The 20,062-nt window shown below is 37.8% G+C and overlaps 1 protein-coding gene across 1 annotated transcript in view; it reads left to right on the top strand.

Moving 5' to 3' along the window:
- Positions 1 to 20,062, top strand: part of ATP10A (ATPase phospholipid transporting 10A (putative)) — a 107,862-nt gene that overhangs the window by 66,623 nt on the left and 21,177 nt on the right. Inside the window, exons 6-10 of the mRNA XM_005151391.3 lie at positions 689 to 822; positions 2,377 to 2,629; positions 12,388 to 12,605; positions 14,083 to 14,277; positions 15,651 to 16,212. Coding sequence (XP_005151448.2) covers positions 689 to 822; positions 2,377 to 2,629; positions 12,388 to 12,605; positions 14,083 to 14,277; positions 15,651 to 16,212 — 1,362 coding nt within the window. The remainder of the gene's footprint in view (positions 1 to 688; positions 823 to 2,376; positions 2,630 to 12,387; positions 12,606 to 14,082; positions 14,278 to 15,650; positions 16,213 to 20,062) is intronic.

The raw sequence follows: 20,062 nt of genomic DNA, 5'->3' as shown, positions 1-20,062 counted from the left end.
CTTTTAAGACTGTAGATCCTAGTGCTGTACTTAAAAAGGCAACTTTCTGTCTCTTTAAGGATGCCATTTTCCCCAAATAATGGCAATAAGAATAACTGTATCTTTATTTGGTTATCAGCACAATCAATAAAAAACAAAGTTTTGAGCAAGAATTAGGATTTCTTCTGGTTTTAGTTCCTCAGCTTCCATGCTGTTGAGTCTGCTGATGCTGTTATTTCATTAGTTCTGTAAACATGGTAAGATTCACACAGTAAGGTTAAAGTCTGTCCTGACTTTACTCATCTGAAACTAGTTTAGTAATAATTGGCTGGTGTTATACCTAGTGCAGGCAATGGAGTTCTTTCATTTTAACAAATTGAATATCACTGAAATGATTCACCTTCTGAAGTTCAGTTTTCTCTGCTGATTAGAGAAAGAGCCTAAACTACTCATCTAGACTAGTCAGCTCACTTTATTTGGATAAGCTTATGTGAAATGACTCTTGCATTCCGTCTGTAAGGCCAGGCAAACCCCTTGCTTAAACTCCAAATCCCAAGGCAGAAAAAAACTTGAGTTTGGGGCTTTTTTCAAAAGTCATGCAGAGCAGTTGAAAACACATACCATTTGCTCACATAACTCTAAGAACAAATTCATACCGCAAGCATTTTTACCTGGAGATAATTTTTCTTTCTTTCCAACTCTTCTGCAGGTCATGGCCTATGGGTATGGCAATATGGTGAAAAGAAGAAACCAATTTTTGATGTTCCAGGGCCTGATGGCAAATACTTGTCTCCTGTTTTAGCTTCAGTATATTTATTTCTGACAGTAATCATAGTTTTCCAGGTAATCAAGTTGTATGTATTGTCATCTCTGTTCATAGTTTTCTGTAATAAAGCTATAAATGTATGTATAGTACTGTTTCTACCACTAAGGCAGTAAGCTAATCAAGCACAAAAAATAAGTACATCTAGCCACTTTAAAATTATATTTTAACTATAGGGAATGTGATAATATATAACCAGGGAACTAAATTAAATAACAGGAGTGGTCTTCCCAGGGGTAAAATGGTAACTTCTGTGAAGAATAAACAAACTGATACATACAGTAAGCTGTCAGAGTTACCTTGGCATCTGAGAAGATAATTATCTGAGAACCTTCCCCAAAGGACTCAGGTATTTTGTTTTGTTTTAAACAAGTAGAAGGAGATAGAATGCAATGGGCCCTGTTTGGAGAATACAGGCATTATGCTTCATATCCACCCACTGTGGAACAGCACCTCAAAGACTATGGGTGCCACTTTGTGTACAGTGTGCTGTTTTGAACATAGGCTGTGTGTATTTTAACAACTTACCAGAGATACAGCTCTTAACTTTGTATCTCAGCTACATAGCAAATCGTGATAGAAGTTCTTTGGTTCTGGATAGAAATGCATTCGGTTGTGAAGGTTGCGATCAGCTAAGAGAGATAACAGAGACTCATGTCACTGGGACATATGGATGTATGCCCATGGGGACACTAGAGGAAACTGCAATACTGGGGGAGCAACTCCTTTATAGAAAGGAATGGAAAAAGGATGTTAAATTACTTTTTACTCTAAGGTCCAATAATATGATATTTGCTAAAAAATATCACCCCAAAATTCCTTAAATGCCAACCTTTAATGGTAGTTTTTGTTTAAATAAACACATTTGTCACTTACGCTTACACACATGCTATAACTTATCCCTCATATCTAATTCAGCAAGCTAAATAATGTATGCAGTCAGGAATTTCTGCCATGAAAAACATCTGCAGAGAAAAACTGAGGTACAAATGAGGTATTTCATGGAGTTTTGACAATCCTCAAGAAGCAGTTGAAAATCTTTTCCGGTGCAACTTCTTCTCACATCTCATTCTTCAGCAATTATAGGATGTGTTCTTCATTCAAATAATCTGCCAAAAGCATTGTTCCTGTGGAGAGATTAACACTTCTCATTTTGTTTCCTGTATTCCTGCAAGGTTGATTTGTAAACAGTCTATTACTTATGCTTATCCAATTCTTTCACATTTATAGGATTCTGAATGTAGTGTCTGTTTCGGATTGGGTTTTTTTTTCTTTTCCCAGCTAGTTTCAAGCTAGCCTTATTACCACTAAAAAAGATTTGCTTCTGTCCAAGTTTTGATAATTACCCTTCTAGACATAGTAATGCATTTCAGCACTGCAATTCCCTATAAGTTTTCCTCGTCTAACACAGTAAATAAACTCTTCTCAAACATGATAATGACTTTACAATAGGTGCTTAATGTACCTAGCCTCTTTATGTTCTAGTCTAGTACCAAGTTAACTAGATTTTACTAATTCATTGTATCCTTGCATCTTTTTTTTCTCCTAATTCTCTTTCTTTTTGTGTGTTATAGGTTATGATTCCAATTTCTTTGTATGTATCCATTGAAATAGTTAAAATCTGCCAAGTATACTTCATTCATCAAGATAAAGATTTATATGATGAAGAAACAGACACTCAGCTGCAGTGCCGAGCTTTAAATATCACAGAAGACTTAGGTCAGGTGCAGTTTATCTTTTCAGACAAGACTGGGACACTTACTGAAAACAAGATGGTTTTCCGAAGATGCACTGTTTCTGGAATAGAGTACTCCCATGATGATAACGGTGAGCTCATGATCTTGTTTTCTAATAGTTACACTTTGGGTAATCTGAGGTAGATAAAAAAATTACTGTAATCTTAAAAAGAGAAACAAAAGAAATTGCATGTATCCACTCAGCAAACTCTGTAATAGCTGTTTTCAGATTAGTGTAATTTTGATGGCCGTGTTCAGGTAGTGAGGACAATCTTACCAAAATGTTCTGTAACTTCTGCAATATGTTGTCAAGGTAGTTAAAGCTTCTGTCTTTAGCTCCTAGTCTACTAAAGTGCTTGTACACATGCCTGATTATCTGATTTGAATGGTCCTGCTGGTATCACGGTTGTTCGGGGTGTTTGAAGTATACTATGTAAACTACCAGTTTTAAGCATACGGCCATATTAGTGTCTGATTGAATACCTGGAATGAGATTATCCTTTTGGGCTGAAAAAAAAAATGTAAACAAATCTGCTGGTTTTCATATTAACAGGAAACATAATCTAATGTAATAAGCATATTTTATGTTACCTTTGTCCGATTCTTTTCAGTGCTGCATAACAGGTGTCTGTGTTCAGGTACCATCACTGCTGTATGAAAACTGCAGTTGAGAGAATGTACCCAGGTGTCAGGTTCTTGAAACACTAAGAAGTTACTCTTTGTCACAAGGGAATGTGAGGCTTGTCATCCATGTGTCATCTCATAAGCCTTTTAAAATTATGAAGTTATTTTCTGTTTTGTGATATGTTTATAATTTGTGTTATTTTCCTCTAACATTTTGTTGTTACCATTTTTTACATAGCAGATCTTAATTCCTCAAATCGTACTCTGTATGCCAGAAAATATTAATAGATACATCATTGCGTTCCCATTTGCAAAAAAGTAGTTTCCTGATCTACATAATGTATAAAGATCACTGATTAGAAAGTTTTCTCAAAGACCACTGCAGAAGTTCAGCTTACAAATAATATACAGAATAAGAGGAATAATCAAAAAGGACCAGAAAACCTAAAACATGTTAATCTTAAGATTGCAGATAGGAAAAAGATGTCTTGAAGTTTTGGGTAATGCAAATATTGTTCTTTTTTAATCCTACTGTAAAGTAGTACTGAGACCTTACATGTAAGGCACTGGTTTTCAGGAAACTAGATGTTTGGGTTAGTATTATTATTATAGAGTTACAGAAGGAACTTAAACAGGAACAAACTGTGAGTTCCTACATCTGTACTGTAGGTAAGAAAGAGAAAAGAATTAGAATTAATAGTATGTTTCTGGACTCTGTAACTCTGCTTGTGACACTCTGGTTATTCATTCCTTTTTTCCTTGCCACTGATCATTTGCTTGTTTATACTAATTTCAGAGTGTACTCTGTTCCTTGCAGGAATGATGATGGTACTGCCAACTAAAACAGTGCAGAAAGGTTATTTTTATGAGCTCAGTGTCATCAGCTAATATGTAGGCTGAACTCAGGCTCCTGAATTTGAGTATTGAGTTTCAGATCTTTTTTCTTCAACAGAAATATAAGTTTGTTTGAACTTTCATCTTACGATTTCAGAATACAGTGTAAATGGTAATGAAAGAAGAGTGAATTTCAGTAGAAACCGAAGTATCAAATAAATACATAAGATAAACAGTCGGGTTTTTTTGGGGTTTTTTTGGGGTTTTTTTGTCATTCTTCTCATGTATGGCTGTGTTTGAGCTTTCTTGTAACTCCGGTCAGTATAAAACTTCTGACAAATAGTTTTTAAATGGGTGCAGAATATATACACAATATTATATACAAAGTATTTTAGTCTATTTATTGTCCTTTACAGAAAATAGGCATTTCTCTGTCATTCTATATATAAATTATGATAATTTCTATTGATTTTATTCCATAATATCAGGATTAATAACACAGTGAAAACTGTTCTTTGTTCAAGTCTTTTGTTAGCTCTGTTCTCCAGTCTGATTTTCTAACCATCTTTGCTGCTGCCAAACCTTTCTTGTTTAGGTATGATGGAATGTCTGTCACAGCTCTTTCTGGTTTTAGGGAGTGCATTAATGATATTTCATGGTTGTGTACTTACTTTCAAATTATTTGTCAGCTACTTTTCTGTATCTTGTACCTCATTATCTGAATTTCTCCCGGGTTTGGGGCATAAGTTATAACTGATGCCATCCTGGTCTCAGGTTTTGCTGAAGATTTCATATATAAGAAAATTCTATAATCTTTCATTTGGCTAGTGATCTGAGGCTGCCATATACGTAAGGAAACTGAGAAAATTCGCCTGCCTTTTCTTATGTAAGATCATGTTTTCTAAGATGATCTTTCTTTCCTTATCTGAGTAATTTTTCTGGCATAGTGTTTTGCTACTTGGAATCAAATTCTGAGTAGCACTTGAGATGAAGAAGTGAATTTTAAATTGTACATGGGTCAAGATTCAAAAGTTAAAGATAACAGGTTTTCTACTGTAAAAACAGATAACACAGGGTAGAAATATTATTATTCTGAGCAATTTGGCCTAAGTTTGTTACTCTGCTGTGGCTGGTAGCAGTGCCTGTTGTTCCAGTTGCTTGACCCTTCTCATTATAAGATCCATTTTTCAGTTATGGATAAGCTTAAAAGCCTTAAATGTTTGGTTCATGTTTTCCATGCCAGATGTTTGCCTCAGGCATGAATTCTGGGGGCGAAATTTCAGTCAGAACATCTCCATTCACCCATATCCAAGAACAAGGCTAAGATGTAACACGCTTTTTTCTCACGCTAAGAAGTTCTGGCAGATTTTCCTCTGAAGTCATCTTGAAGCCCTGTGTTCTGGGGCTCAGCCATGCACGCACACAGAGGGGGAAAGTTACACCTGCAATGGCAGATAGAGATCTGAAATTTCCTCACTTTGGAACTTTAATTTTCTGTTGAAACATTGTTTTCTGCATAATGTAAGACTCCTGCGTATCTGTCAATAGATTGTGCATAGCCTTCACAGATTTTCTCTATGCTGTATTATAAGCTTTTCTCCCTAAAATTTGTTCACATGTATGAGCAGGTATCCTATTCTTTTCAATTCTACAGGCATTATTGTACTGCATTTGTCATCAGCGTATCTGAGTTCCTTCCACTAGTTCATTAAGCAATGTGTGTGACTTTTTGCTTATGTGGAGCTTGGTCTTTCCCCTTCTTCCTGTGCAGAGCACAGTTTGTTTCAGATTGGGGGCTACTTAAAAAGGCATACACGATGCTGTATGGCATATTTGAGACAGCATGTCTTTTTCTTGAGTGGTGGGAGTGTGGGAGAGTTCTGTTTTGCGTCAGACATGGACATGCTAATCATGGTTTTCATCACAGAGGTTTATGGGGACTTTATGCAGGGTTGAAGCCATTAAATGCTTGTAAAATAAAAACTGAAACCCTGAACAAGACTTAGTACTTTTTTTTTTCCAATAATAGAGGGAACAAGGGGCAGTTTTTATGAAATTGCTGGAGGAAAAATTTTCCTCCAGAATTCTGTTTAGCTCTAAGTTTCTTATGAGGCTAATGGCACTGTGCCCAGGAATATTGCATTGTTTTAGTCTAGACAAGAGGTGACAAAAACATGAGTAATAGAGGCCAATAAATTGCACCAGCATGGGACAGAAGCATTTTGCCAACTGGAAGTAGTACAAGGTATTGCTCATTGGTACTGCTATGTGAGAGCTTAGCACCAAAGAGGAATCCAGGAATGCTTGTGAAGGCTGTGAGGAAGAGTGTAAGTGTACTGAGCAACAGTTCCATGATGTAAGGTTTATCCAATATTCATAATTGTTGAGGTCAGCTGTGATATTTTGGCAATGAATTATACACTAGCTGGGATCAAACTACAGGAATTCTCACTGCCCTGTCAGGTCCTGTGGGGACTAAGTTCATAGGGATGGGATTCTTGTTAAGTAATTGTGGATATTTGTATGGAATATAGTTATCTTGTGACTTTACAGTTACTGGAGAAAATTAAGCATTTGTGGAATGTAATTCATCAGAACTTTTTCTTGTCAAATATGTGCCTATTTCTCTGTGGTTTAGAATTCTAACTACAGGTGAAGAGGATTCCCATCTCACGTCTGCATGGCCTGTGTTCTTAAGTCTCTTTTGTTGTCTTCTTCAAAGGTTCTTCTTGATTCATGAAGTGTTAATTCAGGAGCAGGGTATATCATGGAGCACTCCAAGTGGAAGTGGCTTATCCCATTTGTAAATGTCCTGGATATTCATGGAATAACCATAGGCACTATACACTGGTTAAATCCCAGAATTATTCTTCCAATCAATAATTCCTCCTAGCCAAAAAGAATGTTAACAACCCCCCCACTAAAAAAATAACCCAAAACAAATTGTTTCTCTCTATATGTGTCAAACCCAGGACAATGTACAATTAAGTTGCCATATCATAGCTCTTCCCTGGCTAGTAGCCAGCTTCTAACAATTCTTGGAACTGGCTATGTCTTAAGCCTGTCTGCTAAAACAAGAGATAGGAGGTGACCAAAAGGTGACTGTGCTTCTGAAAGTCATTATACGATTTAGAGACAACCAGATGCTCTTGGCATGACATCTGTCCTAATTGTTTTCCAAATGCTGAATTAATTGCACTCTTGCCTATGGGGTGTGATTATCTGTTTTAGCCACCCATCATATGGAACTTTTGACAAAACACGAGCTGAATCTCCATGAATGCAACCACACAAGTCTGAAAAATCTGAATTTTTGATTCTTTGCATTCTTTCTCCTTCCTTCCTTCCCATGACTGAAAAAAACTCCAGACAACATAAGAATAAGACAAATTTATGGGGGTGAAGGCAGATGATGAAAACCTCAGTGATTTTCTCTTCCCCAGCAAAGTTTCTTAATCATTTAATCTGGGAAAGAAGGAGTTTCTTTCTGCTTTTTACTTTTTCTTGCAGAAGATTAACTAGCAACTACTTGTCATAGGAAAGTGCATTATAGTAAAAAATTCTCCTTAGTTTGAGGGGCTATTTTGTAATGGAACTTTCTTACTCTTTTGTGTGTATTCACAAGAACATAGACTGCACATTCCAGCCATGTTGGAGAATTGGATTTATTTAAAAAATAAATTAAAGAAACCTTTTCTATAAACACAGCTATTGATTCCCAAAGGTCTTCTCATCTGCCACCTTAACAATTTGACAATCTTCAGAAACAGGGATAGTCCACTTAGACCTTCCCCAGAAAGATTAAAACCTTTAGCAGAACTGGGTGCTTCCGCCACTTCATAGCTTGTTTGTGATTTCTCTTTATGTTTGTTATTGCTTTGAAAAATTGAATTGCTGGTAACTTTAAGGAAAGAACTAATGCCAAAAGATGTAGAACTCAGTACATTTTAAGCCCTACAAAAGACAAACTCATATTTAGAGACAGGTGATACTTTTTCTAAACATACACCTACACTTACAATTGCTCTGGAAAATCTCCAGAACAATAGGAAAATGGCATCCATTTCTAAGTGAGTAAAGAGTTCTTAATGAAGGACTTAGAGTTATTTATTGTAAGCCCTTGAGGATGCCAGGAGGGGAGAGGAAGGAAAACCTTGGGGCTTTTCTAATCTCAAGACTTGTCCGTATGGGGAAGTTCTTGCAAAGTAAATAAAGTTAAAACTATGTTAGCACACTCGTACAAATTTATAGCATGCTCGCTGCTTGACTGATTCTTTATGTATATGCTAGAGTGCACTTCAAAGTGAAATAAACTTGCAGTCATAAAATAATAAGGAAATACGGTGGTGTGAGTAAGTACTGCACATCTAGATTTCCTTCAAGACAGTTCAGTAACAACCTTATTCAGTGGTTTGGGGAAAATGAAATTATTCCATGGTGAAGTCAGGGCCCTGCACACTGGCTACTGGTTTAGGGGGTCTGCAGCTTCATTCTGCTTGAAGGGAAGTTTGTTAGAGTTTTGTGATCCCGCTTTTCTAGTTGGAGGAACATCTAGCTGTGTGGCAACAGTGTCTCCATCAGCCTGCAAAATGGATGTCATCATAGGACATTCCCTGCCCATGGCAGGGGGGTTGGAACTAGATGATCTTAAGGTCCTTTCCAGCCCTAACTATTCTGTGACTCTATGGAAGGTAAAAAAAAAGGCAAAACCGAAATAATGAAGATAAAAGGGCTTTTAAAATAAAAGAATGTATATTCAAATACTTAGCAGCTACTACAGGAGTTTTATTTATAACTTACTTTTGTCTTCTGAAAGATAGAGGTGCGTTCATGGAATAAGTATTAATTATTTTTTCTTCCTTGTGTTGTAAATACAAAATGAAGTACAGAAGAGTGAAATTTGACTTTCATGAATTGCATTGCTGTGTTTCTCTAAGTTGTTTGTGTCTTTGCCCTTAATAAAAAACTGTCTATCAGAAAAAAGATCAAAGCCATCAATTTTCAGTCCTGAAACTGAAAAGCATCCCACAACAAGTCTTTCAGGTTATAATGTTCACAGGAAAAGGTTCTGAATCGGAGAGGGCTGAGTGGGTGGAGAGAACAGCATGTTCCCAAAGAAGCACGCTTTGCACAGCTGAAGCATTATGAACCTTAGCCATAACATAACGATTGAACCGGGTTTCATTATTTCTTCATGCTTCTTAATTCTTGCTGCATAATGTGTAAGGCTGTGCTGGAGAAAATGTTGAAAGGTGCTAAGGCCTGTTTTTTATTGTTAAGCTTACCTTGGTATAAACTGAAATAAAACCATTTGTATTGAAGGAGTTTCATTTGACTTGGTTAAATGAGATTCTAGTCTCTTACCTGCTTTCCCTATTTCTCCTTTTTCTTAGTGGCAGGAACAATTAAACGAATGTGTTAAAATGAAAACCTGTAAAGAGAGCAAGAGATACCTAATATTACATAAGTGAGAAGGGAATTGGAATAATGTTAATGCATAAGCTAAGTGTTGCATTAGGAAACAGTTTTGCTATGTTAAATATTCAAAATATTTTTTAAAATAATGTAAGAAAGAAGAAAGAACAATCAAGAATACAGAGCTATGGTAGGCAAGCATAACTTGTGCATTAGATGTATTCTCTGCTTAACCATAGAGTTGATATACATGTAATGAAATGATAATCAGTTCAGGGTCTTTGAATTCATGTATTTCAAGATGTATTTTCAGAGCAGAAGCTTAAATTACATATAATTACTAAAGAAAATGTGTCTTTAAAAGAAACCTGTGCTCTGGAGGGAGTTGGTCCAACTGGGTAGCACATTTTGCAAAGCTGAAAATAACAGTACCCTATCCTTCCCATGTCAAGGAATACTACGTGTTGCTAGAAGTGCAGCGTTCTGTCAGTCTGCCATTAAGATGTCCAGCATCCACAGTGAGGAAGATTATCCCTATGGCATATCCAAGCTTTTCTTATGGCTTTCCTGGGAGAGGCTGAGCAGCTACATGTCACAGTGGGATGCTGGGGGGAACAGTGAGCAGCCTGGATCACATCCTCATCAAGGACCTCAATCAGTGCCTTTAACATGCTTCAGATCCCTTTGGGCCCTCATTGCAGACTCCTGATATGGACACACCTATCATGACTTGAATTAAATTCACAGTATAGGGATCTGCGCTTCCACTGGGAAGATGCATAGTAGCTTACAGAGCAGAAGCAAGTGGGAATTAGTGGGCAAGAGTGATGAGGCAGGTTAGAACTGCCCTGTCCCACAGCGTGTGTAACAAGTTGCAGGAAGCAGGCTGTGCAGGTGAAGTGAACTTTCTTTCCTTGCAACTCATTACCATACAACAAAAGGGCCAAGGAGACCAGTGACCCCCCTAATTCTTGAGCTGTCCTCTAGGTTCTGTCACATTAATAGAGAACAAGGTAGGCACTGAAAGGAGGAGGCAACGGTGCTTTGCTTTTCTACTTGCAGCTCTGTGGCTGAAGGAGCAGCTGCTCTCACAGTGCTGAACCATTGCTCAACCTCTCCCACCACAAAGCTTGAGTCACACCAGAAAATGCTAATGAGGGAAGTCCTCAATCATCTGCAGTTAGTCTACATCAGCCTCGGGGCTGAGGCTGCAGGACTGGTTTTGAGCTGTGGGGCAGAAGTGTTCTGCAGTTTTCCCTGCGTTCTCCATGTCTTCACATGCACCATGTCCCTTTCTGTTCCCATGGCCTTAATTTTCTTCCAGCAGGAGCCAGAGTGTAGTGTAGGATGTTGCATACCTGGGCATGCAGTTAGAGCAACAACCATTCGCGTTGTTGGTTGCATTCACAGCAGGACTGGGAAGCTCTCCCAGTGCCGACATTTCAGACAGAGCCTATGCGTGTTCCAAATGGAGTTGAAAAAAACCTCTAATGTATGATACTGTGCTAATAGAGCTATCATCATGTGCTGTGTGTGGTCTGATTTCAGCTCCTCCAGCTGCTTTCTGACAGCCAAAGCATGTTTGAAAATTGCAGTGGATGGCAAGGATGGATTTTTGTTTGATCATGAAGCTAGCTACATTAGAAGTGAGCCCATGCCAAACTCACTCAAATGCAAGGTTTTTTTTCAGGAAGTATTTTGGAAGATTTTTTTGTTGGTGTTCATTAAATGCCTGAATAATTAACTCACATAATTAACTTACAGTGATTTGTCATTTGACATTGGGATAATCTTAATTTGTTACACCAGAGAACCAAAACAGAGCTGAGTCACAAATATGTAACTTGTGCTGTATAAATGGATAGTGTGGATTATTTTGAGGGTATAATGAAAAGCAATGAATACCTAATTAAGAAATAAAGAGGTACCTGTTAGAGTGGCATGTGTCTGCCTAATGAACAACCCAGATTATTAAATGCTCATGGTCTTTAGGAATAGGAAAAATATGTCCCACATCAGGTAGACCTGAGCAGAGCCTGTCATTAGAGGGGCTGGTTTCCACGGCAGTTTCACATCTCTTCTTTCTGTTTCCTTTTTAACTTCTATATATCAAACTGCCAGGATTGGTTTCTAACATCAATTGCTGTAATTGAATTCTTAACTGGGGAAGCATTCACCTCAAATATATCAATTGGAAAACACTCTTTCATTCTGTGTAAATTAGGTATTGCTCACTGTAGCAAATAGGGATAGAAGCAGGTGCTGCAGCAGGCGAAGGTACCCTGTTTTTCATACTGCATGCTGCGTTGTCCTGCCTATCATGCTGTCCAGAGAGGGGGGCTCAGACTCCAGAGTGGTTTTAAAACTAGGCTAGGAGTGGAGAATTTAGGCTTCTGTCTCCACTCTGCAGCAGATGGCCCTGACCTTTGAGTGCGGCTTTTATGCTGTCTGCCTCATTGCTGTATATAAAATAAGGGCAATAGTATTCTGGAGGTGTGTTGTTCTAAAGACGTCTCAGATGTCAGTTAACTGGTACTGGGTAGATGCGATATTTTTGCTGGTAAATACTGTGAAATTTACGTATTATGTTGGAAAGGACATGAAAATTTTCTCAGTTGTTTATTTCCTTCTCCGACTGCAAATTATTTGGTTGATTTCACCAGGCTGAGCTGTGGAATAGTCAGGAATGCAGTGAGTTATTGCAGAGTCTAACTCCCTTTCAGAGAGAGTGTGATGATGAGAGGGGCAGTGTATTGCTTTACGTTTCTAATCATGTTATCTGTATCCTCTGTTATATACTACCATTCAATTAAGAGGCTTTCTTATCCCTTGGTAATTAAATCATTCATTATTACTGTGAAAGCACAGTATAATATTAAAAACAGGTCACTTGAACAAAGTCACCATGCCCTTCTCCCTCTTTCTCAGCCACATTTAACATGTACAGCTTCTTCCCTCTGTATTTTTACTTGATAGCCAAACGCTTAGCAATGTACCAAGAACCTGATTCTGAGGAAGACGAGGCAGCCCCAAAAGGAGGAACTCTATCCCAGCGTGATAGTATCTGCAGCCATCAGAGCATTAAAGTAATACACAGAAGCCAGAGCACCAAAACTCACCGGCGCACAGGTAGCAGAGCTGAAGCAAAAAGAGCAAGCATCCTTTCAAAGCACACTGCATTCAGTAGCCCCATGGTAAGTCAGCAGTAAAGCACAGTGTCCTATATCTTTTGATGGACTATGTCCTGAAAATGGGAAGGTAAAGACATCTGTGGCACATTGTGTACCTTGAAGACTTCATCTTGGCATTTTTTATTTTGTAGTCACAGATGTTTCTACAAAAACAGTGAAGTGTTGACACAGATCTTACCGAAATGTTTCCTTTGTGAGAATGAGCTAAAGATAAAAGACAATCTGAAACCTTTGTTTGAGTTATACCTTAATTTTGAAAAGAAAATGTATGTCTTCCCTTTATCTACAGAAGCTGAGAGTAGCATAAGGTTTGCAGTCAGGGATTCTAATTGACCTCCACATGCCTTTTCTCTTTTGTCAGAGGATTTTAAAACTAAGAAATGCTGGGCTGGACACTATGTATTCCAGTTCGTAGACACTGTTGACCATAGCATAATTTTTAGTGCGATTCAAGGTTATCAGTGGATTGCATGTGTTGTATTTTAAAAAGTAAAAACTTTTCAAAATGTTTACGAATTTGTCCTTACAAGTTTGCATTGTTAAATTTCTTTTATACTGTTCTTATTCTGTGAAGTTTTACATGGGCTGAATGATCATAAGACTAGAGAAGCCATGGTGTCTCTGTCTAGGGATTTTGCATCGTTTCACTGTTGACACAAGTTCACCCTTAAAACAAGTTACAAATATAGACACAGAACGATGCTGTTTGTAGTGGTGGAACTGCTTCAGTTCAATCAAGAGTAAGCTCTTTTGGCACAATTCCAAGCTTCAGTTTTTACGCACAGAGTTCTGCGGTTGCTCAGATTCATCAGCTGCTGAGCATCAGCAGATAAAATCCTGCTGAAGAAAGAGCCTTACATTGGTTTTTCTTTTAATCTTTTTTATCCTTGCCTCCTTCTATGTTAAGAAATACTGGAGTTTGCTCTGACAGGAAATAGATTCAATAAATGAAAAGTACTCATGAAATAGAGTGGAAAGTGCTCTGTGTTTCAGTGTAAAAAACAACATGAATTACTTTCAAATGTGTAGATGGTGGTTCTTCTTTAACAAACAATCCAAGATGGTTTCATTTTATTATGGTGATGTAAGGCCAAGCTTTGAATATCATTGCTGTCTAATTTTTTCACTCTTGTGGTCTCTGTAGTGTACCACTCTTTAATAATAGATAATAAGTGTCTTGAATTAGACAGGAGAGAGGGAGGTATATTACTATGTAACTCTTCTCCTATCTGCTACCCCCAAAGTAGATGAATATTGCTGCTATAATTATCTGTAGTGAAAAAGTTGGTAACACATTTCCATTTCTATCAGTAGTCTCATTAACTGCTTATTGTCTAGAATTGATGTCTTACAGTCCTTTCCAGCTCCACCCAGTGGTGTAAGGCCACCATAACACTCTTGATGTTGATTCCTTTGATTGCTTGTGCTGCTTTGGAAATCTGCAGAATCACAAGTATTAATCATTCTTATTTATTACTAGGAGAAGGACATTACGCCTGACCCGAGATTGTTAGAAAAGGTGAATGAATGTGCAAAACATCTGGAGGTCATGAGAAGCCATGAACAGCCATTATCCCATCTGAGTCCAGAACTATGTGACATTTTTGACTTCTTCATCGCTTTAACTATATGTAATACAGTCGTGGTTACTGCACCTAATCAGCCCCGACAGAAGGTGGGTTAAAAAAAACAACAAAAGAAAGTTTACACCTCTTTTGCATTGATACTAATCTATTTTGTAGTTTGGTGAAATTATTCTTGTGAGAAACAACTATGACTAGTTGTGAGACACCTCCTAGAACAACTATGTGATTGAGTTGGTTTAGTTAAGCGTTCATTAAATGGGATATTTCACTTACCTTCAAGGTAAGATATGCTTTCATTCACAATTTCAGGATACTTCTGAAACTTTCCCATTTTCTTATGCTGTAACTTACTCATTTAATCAATGTAAGTGTGTGTGCAAATATGTGTGTAAACTAATTTGTAAATGTGAAAGACTTCCCAGAAAAGAATATAAGCTGTCTGTGAATATGTTGTATGCATGGACTGAATTAAGAAAAGGATGAGATATTTTGGAAAAACGTAAAAAAAGAATATACTTGAAAAACATTGTGTAAAACTTTCAAATTATGTAAAAGATTAATTTCAAGCTCATTATGAGAAGTAATGATCATTATGGCTTAAATCCGCCTAAACCAGTGCCATTGATGAATGAGAATTTCAAAAATGCAATCCCAACATGATCTGTAAGACAAAAATATAATGAAATGTCATATTAAAGCTAGCCAGCAGCTGGAATTTCCATTCTGGAGAAAATTCTGTGATTTGTGGTTGTCGCAGTTTGGAATACAAAGTGAACTAGTCTGCAGAATGACATGGTTTTGTGCCAGGGAAACATTTGGAGAATGCTCAGTTCTGCTGTTTCGGGAATGCTACACTGTGCAATAGTTTTATATTACTATGAAACTGCTATTACTATTAACAGTGTATCTGTAAAAATTATTTATGTAAACTGAGATGAGTAGTAAAACTGAAGCAAAATGCTTTGATGCTGAAAGAGAAGACAGTAGAAATAATTTATTTCAACATGTTCCTGTTGAGGATGTTGTTGACACTGGTGTATTCCCATAAAACTTTTCTGATATCACACTTCTCAATTGCATTAACATTTTTTTCTGCTTTCACTGAACATGCACAAATACCAATGTTTCCTGCTAATGGTAGCTTTTAGTATGCACTATTGATGATGGTGCAACATTGATAGTCTATCCATTAGTCATACCTGAAGAGATGAAAGAAGAAAAAATTATTTTTAATACAAACATAACATGTTTTCACACAGGTACAATTCTGAAGTTCTAGTAAGTTTGGGGTTTTTTTGCTGTTAAGTTTTGTCAATTTACTTTCTCAAAATACAAATACCATTACTTTCTTCTCTCAAAGAAATTCTCTTTGGTTGGAGCTGCTTGGGCTGAATATCAATGTCAGAATTATTGTACAGCTTTTCTTTGGGTTTTGTTCACTGGTTTATTTTCCCTTTTAAAGGTTAGAGATCGTTTTGAACTAAAATCTCCAGTAAAAACTATAGAAGACTTCATACGAAGATTCACTCCAAGTCGCTTGACATCTGGATCTAACAGCAGTAGTTCATCTAGTCTAGCTACAAGCAAATCAATGCACAGATTTGGTTTAAGTCTGCTTTCATCTACATCTTCAGATAGCACTTTATTAAAACTGGAAGAGAAGCTGGTGTACTCTGCACAGATCAATAACAATGGCTACAGCTCCCAGCAAGGCAGGACAGCTGTAGGGGGTGGACCTGAAGAAGGAGAACTTCGTTATGAAGCAGAGAGTCCAGATGAAGCTGCTCTTGTCTATGCAGCAAGGGCATATAACTGTTCTCTGGTTGGAAGGCTATCTGACCAGGTATCAGTGGAGCTACCTCACCTGGGAACATTAAGCTTTGAAGTGTTGCATACATTGGGCTTTGATTCCGTCAGAAAGAGGATGTCAGTAGTGGTCAGACATCCTCTCACAGATGAAATAAATGTTTACACTAAAGGAGCAGATTCAGTTGTTATGGATCTTCTTCTACCCTGCTCTTCAGGTACACCTCTTACTTACCTTTGCTGCAGTGGGGAGTTGAGGGGAGGCAATTCTGCTTAACTGCTGAAAACTTCATTGTATCTTACTGTCTTCTTCAGCAAGTAGACCTGCCTGCTTTTGTGAAGATGGGGAATAGCAGAATAGCTGCTGTCTCTCCTTTTGTAATACTTTGTTATTGTTATTATTTACTGTGAGAGTGGTTGAGACACTGGCACAGGTTGCCCAGAGGAGCAGTGGGTACCCCATTCCTGGAAGTGTTCAAGGTCACGTTGGATGAGGCTTTGAGCAACCTGGTCTAGTGGAAGGTGCCCCTGACCATGGCAGGGGGGCTGGAACTGGATAGTCTTTAAGGTCCCTTTAATCCAAACTATTCTGTGATTCTATGACTATAGCAAATCATCTGTAAGAAAATACTGGTTCCTTACCATACAAAGATGAGTGAAATTAATTTCTATTCAAGATCTTCTACTAACAAACTTTACTTTGAAGGAATTTCCTGAAACTCTGCCAAAGCAGTTTACATTTCTTAAGGAAAAACTGCTGGCCAGTGCTTGGCTATTTGAGTGTTTTATATGAAATCCAAGCACTTCATTTTGCAGCTTCTTGTCATGTTTCATTTGTGAATCTTTACATCCTTTTGCTGCAGTATGTTTGCATAAACCAACACATTTATGCTGGTTTGACTATGACGCTGAAGCGCACTGAATCAGCCATCAAAACAGAAAGGTTGTGGTGAAAGAAGAGGTGCTATTCAGATGAGAAGTCCTGTCTTCAAATACTTAGTTGACTAGCAGGGAGCAGATATGCAGCTGTGAACATGTAGCTGTAAACATGGAACTTCCCTAAAGCATGAAGACTTCTCCAGCACTCAGCTGTCACATGAAACAGAAACAACTTTAAGTAGCTGCTAATTGTAATCAGTTGGGTTCAAGAAGAACCCTGTAAGCTTTCAGAAGTTAGAGGAGACACACAGGTTTCAGTTTGCATGAATCATTTTGCAACTAATTTACTGTTTTTTCAACATTGAATTTAATCCTGTGTTTAAAGGTTACCCCAGTATGAATGGACAGAGCCCAAAAGTGCTAGAGGTACTTCCCCATCTTTCACTAATGCATTGACTTTGCGGTTACTTTGACATTATTTGGAGTAAACAATTGTGAAAGGCTTATACTGTGTAATTTTAGTTTAATGAAATACAGAAAAATGTTGGCATTAGGTTTCTGTTTACAGCCATATAAATCAAAGCTGAGCCAAAAAAATTAAGAACAACTTGTTCTTAGCTAACAACAAAGTATTCATGAATAATTTTCTAGTGAAGATCTGATATCACAGAAGGTACACAGAGCATCTGTGGAAACTTGTTTCCCTCCGAAGTACTAACAGAGAATTTGTAGTACTGAGAATTTCTAATAATGTTTGGAAATGAGTTGTCAGAATGACAACCAAGCATTAATAAGGAAAGTTTAATTTATGCCAAGTCTTAAATATTTTGTCACCATATAACAGACTAGTGTGGAAGCTGCTGTGTCTGTTCACACTAGACTCAATGGATCAAGGAATTTTCAGGCAAATTTCAGGCAGATCTGGAACCCACCTAGGTAAAAACAAGGCCAGTTAGAATACCAGACAGCAGCAATATTACCAAAGGTGGTGTATGTCAGAGAAGGGGCAGCAGAGGTCCTGAAGATTGGTGTTGGCAGTGAGCAGATTCTGTATCTGGGCAAGTACAGTGATTCCACCATCTTTACAGGCAGCAGAATTGAAGGTGGCTTTGAAATTGTGCCCTTTTAAAATTTTTTTAGCACAAATTGAACTCTGAGTTTTAATATATTTTGTTATTGCAAGCAATGTAAAGTGCAGCCGCTAGAACCTCAGAAGCAGTTTCCCTTGTTTTCTAGCCCTCTAAATCACTGCTAAGTTCAGTAATTCAGTATGTTTTAGCAGATCTGTCTGGAAAACATGTGACATTTCTCTTGGGCAGCTTCACTCTTGGAGCTGAGCTCAAACTCACAGTCTGTGCCTGCAGTATTGTGATGTCAGTGGATATGTTGTTAATTCCCAAGGGAGTATCAGCTTTTTCCCATGGCAGAGAGGTATTTCCCAGGTAGAGGGAGTCTCAGAAAATTCATACTCTAGCTATTATTTATGCTATGGGAGCTGTCAGTGGTTTCATCGTGTTCTCTGATGATGGTGGAATGTGTGAGAGGAGATACAATGCTAGGAGGATTCAGGCATTTATCATTTTAAGGAATTGACCAATTAAAATTGACCAATTTTAAGTGAATAGACATGACAGCTAATCCCAGTGCTTGCTTTTTGCTGTCTTAGTGCCATCAGGGGCATGGAAATTGTGTACCAGTCAGGAGTGCACCTCAAGACTTTGTAGAACTTGTGCCCTTACACTGAGGGACTAAGGCAACAACACTGTGTCCATAATGTCCCAGTTCCAACATCACATGGCATGACTGGGTCCTGTCAGACACAAAAGTCCCTGTTTGGGAGGAAGAGTATTTTAAAATATAACACGAGGAACAGGCCGAAATCAGAAGCAGAAGTATTATGTTGTAACCTTAGTTGTGTCTTACAGAAAATCAGAATTCACCATGAGCTTCAAAACTTTTAAGTTCCTGAATTGACTCCATTTACTAGTCTGTGTATTTAGTTGAGACTGTGAAACCTGATGCTTTCTGAGAGCATACAGATATTTCCAAAAGCCTTTAAATGATCCCCAGGAGTGTATTGTTTTTACTTTTATCTCAATCACCATGCTCATAAATAAGAAAATTACAGTTTGAGTCAATACCCAACTCACATAGGAACTGGGAACATAAGTCATTGAGAAAACAGTGACTGGGCTGGCTTTCTGCAGCTTGTGATTATGGAAGGAAATGAAGCAGGCAGAACACTGCTATCTCTCTATCATTCTTCAGGAGACTTATTTGCTGTTTGTCACTGACATGATACATGTGGTCACAGTTCTCAGCATAGAGACTTACATCCCAGCTGAAAAGAATCTCCACAACCAGGTTTTATCTGCGAGAGATTCCTTTCCCCCTTTTAACTTCTGAGGACAAGGTGAATCTCAGAGTAAAACTGATGAGGAATGTGAAGAGCTAGAAGGGGCATTGGCAAGCTAGTGGAGGAGGGAAATAGAGTCTTCCATGCTGGAATTAAGAATTCGCACAGAAAATGGTGTGCACATCTCTATTTGTAGAGAATTACTGTCTTTGTTCATTGAAGGTGATATTAGCATTTGACATTATGATCACTGCATCAGAGCCCATGGTAATCAGACAGATCTGAAGTGATTAACACCACTTAACCTTAAAGGGGGTAGAAACAACTTTTGATGTGTTTAAGCACCTTTTCAAGTTTGCACCATTTGAAATCAGCCAGTGACTGAACTAGCCACTCCTGTAAGGCAATTTAGTGTGGCTTATGCAAAAAATACAGCATTTCTCTCTAGAATAGTAACATACCACAATAAATTAGAAAGAATGTGTGCCTACTTTATTCTTCTGAAGTTAGAAGAGCTGACTCACTAATACAAAAAGCCTCCAAGAAGGTTTGCTGTATTACTTCTCCCAGAAAAAAAATAAAATCTTATGTTACACAGCCAAGTCACATATGCCAAAAAGATTATAATTCACAAGTAGAAAAGAAGCTAAATGAGCCTGAGTTAGGCTGCCAGTTCAGTATAGTATATTTCCATTTTATGTTGCAGCTGAATCTAACTGTAAGCTGTTTTGATAGCTTCTGAAGGAACCTGGTAGCGTTTGTGTCTGAGCCACAAAGTATAGTGTAAGAAAGGGCTTTCAAACTGCAAGCAGTGTTTGTGGGAATATTCTTCT

This window comes from Melopsittacus undulatus, chromosome 2, assembly GCF_012275295.1.
Source record: "Melopsittacus undulatus isolate bMelUnd1 chromosome 2, bMelUnd1.mat.Z, whole genome shotgun sequence".
In the NCBI taxonomy this organism is placed as follows: Eukaryota; Metazoa; Chordata; class Aves; order Psittaciformes; family Psittaculidae; genus Melopsittacus; species Melopsittacus undulatus.
This window is presented reverse-complemented; position numbering and strand designations above follow the sequence as displayed.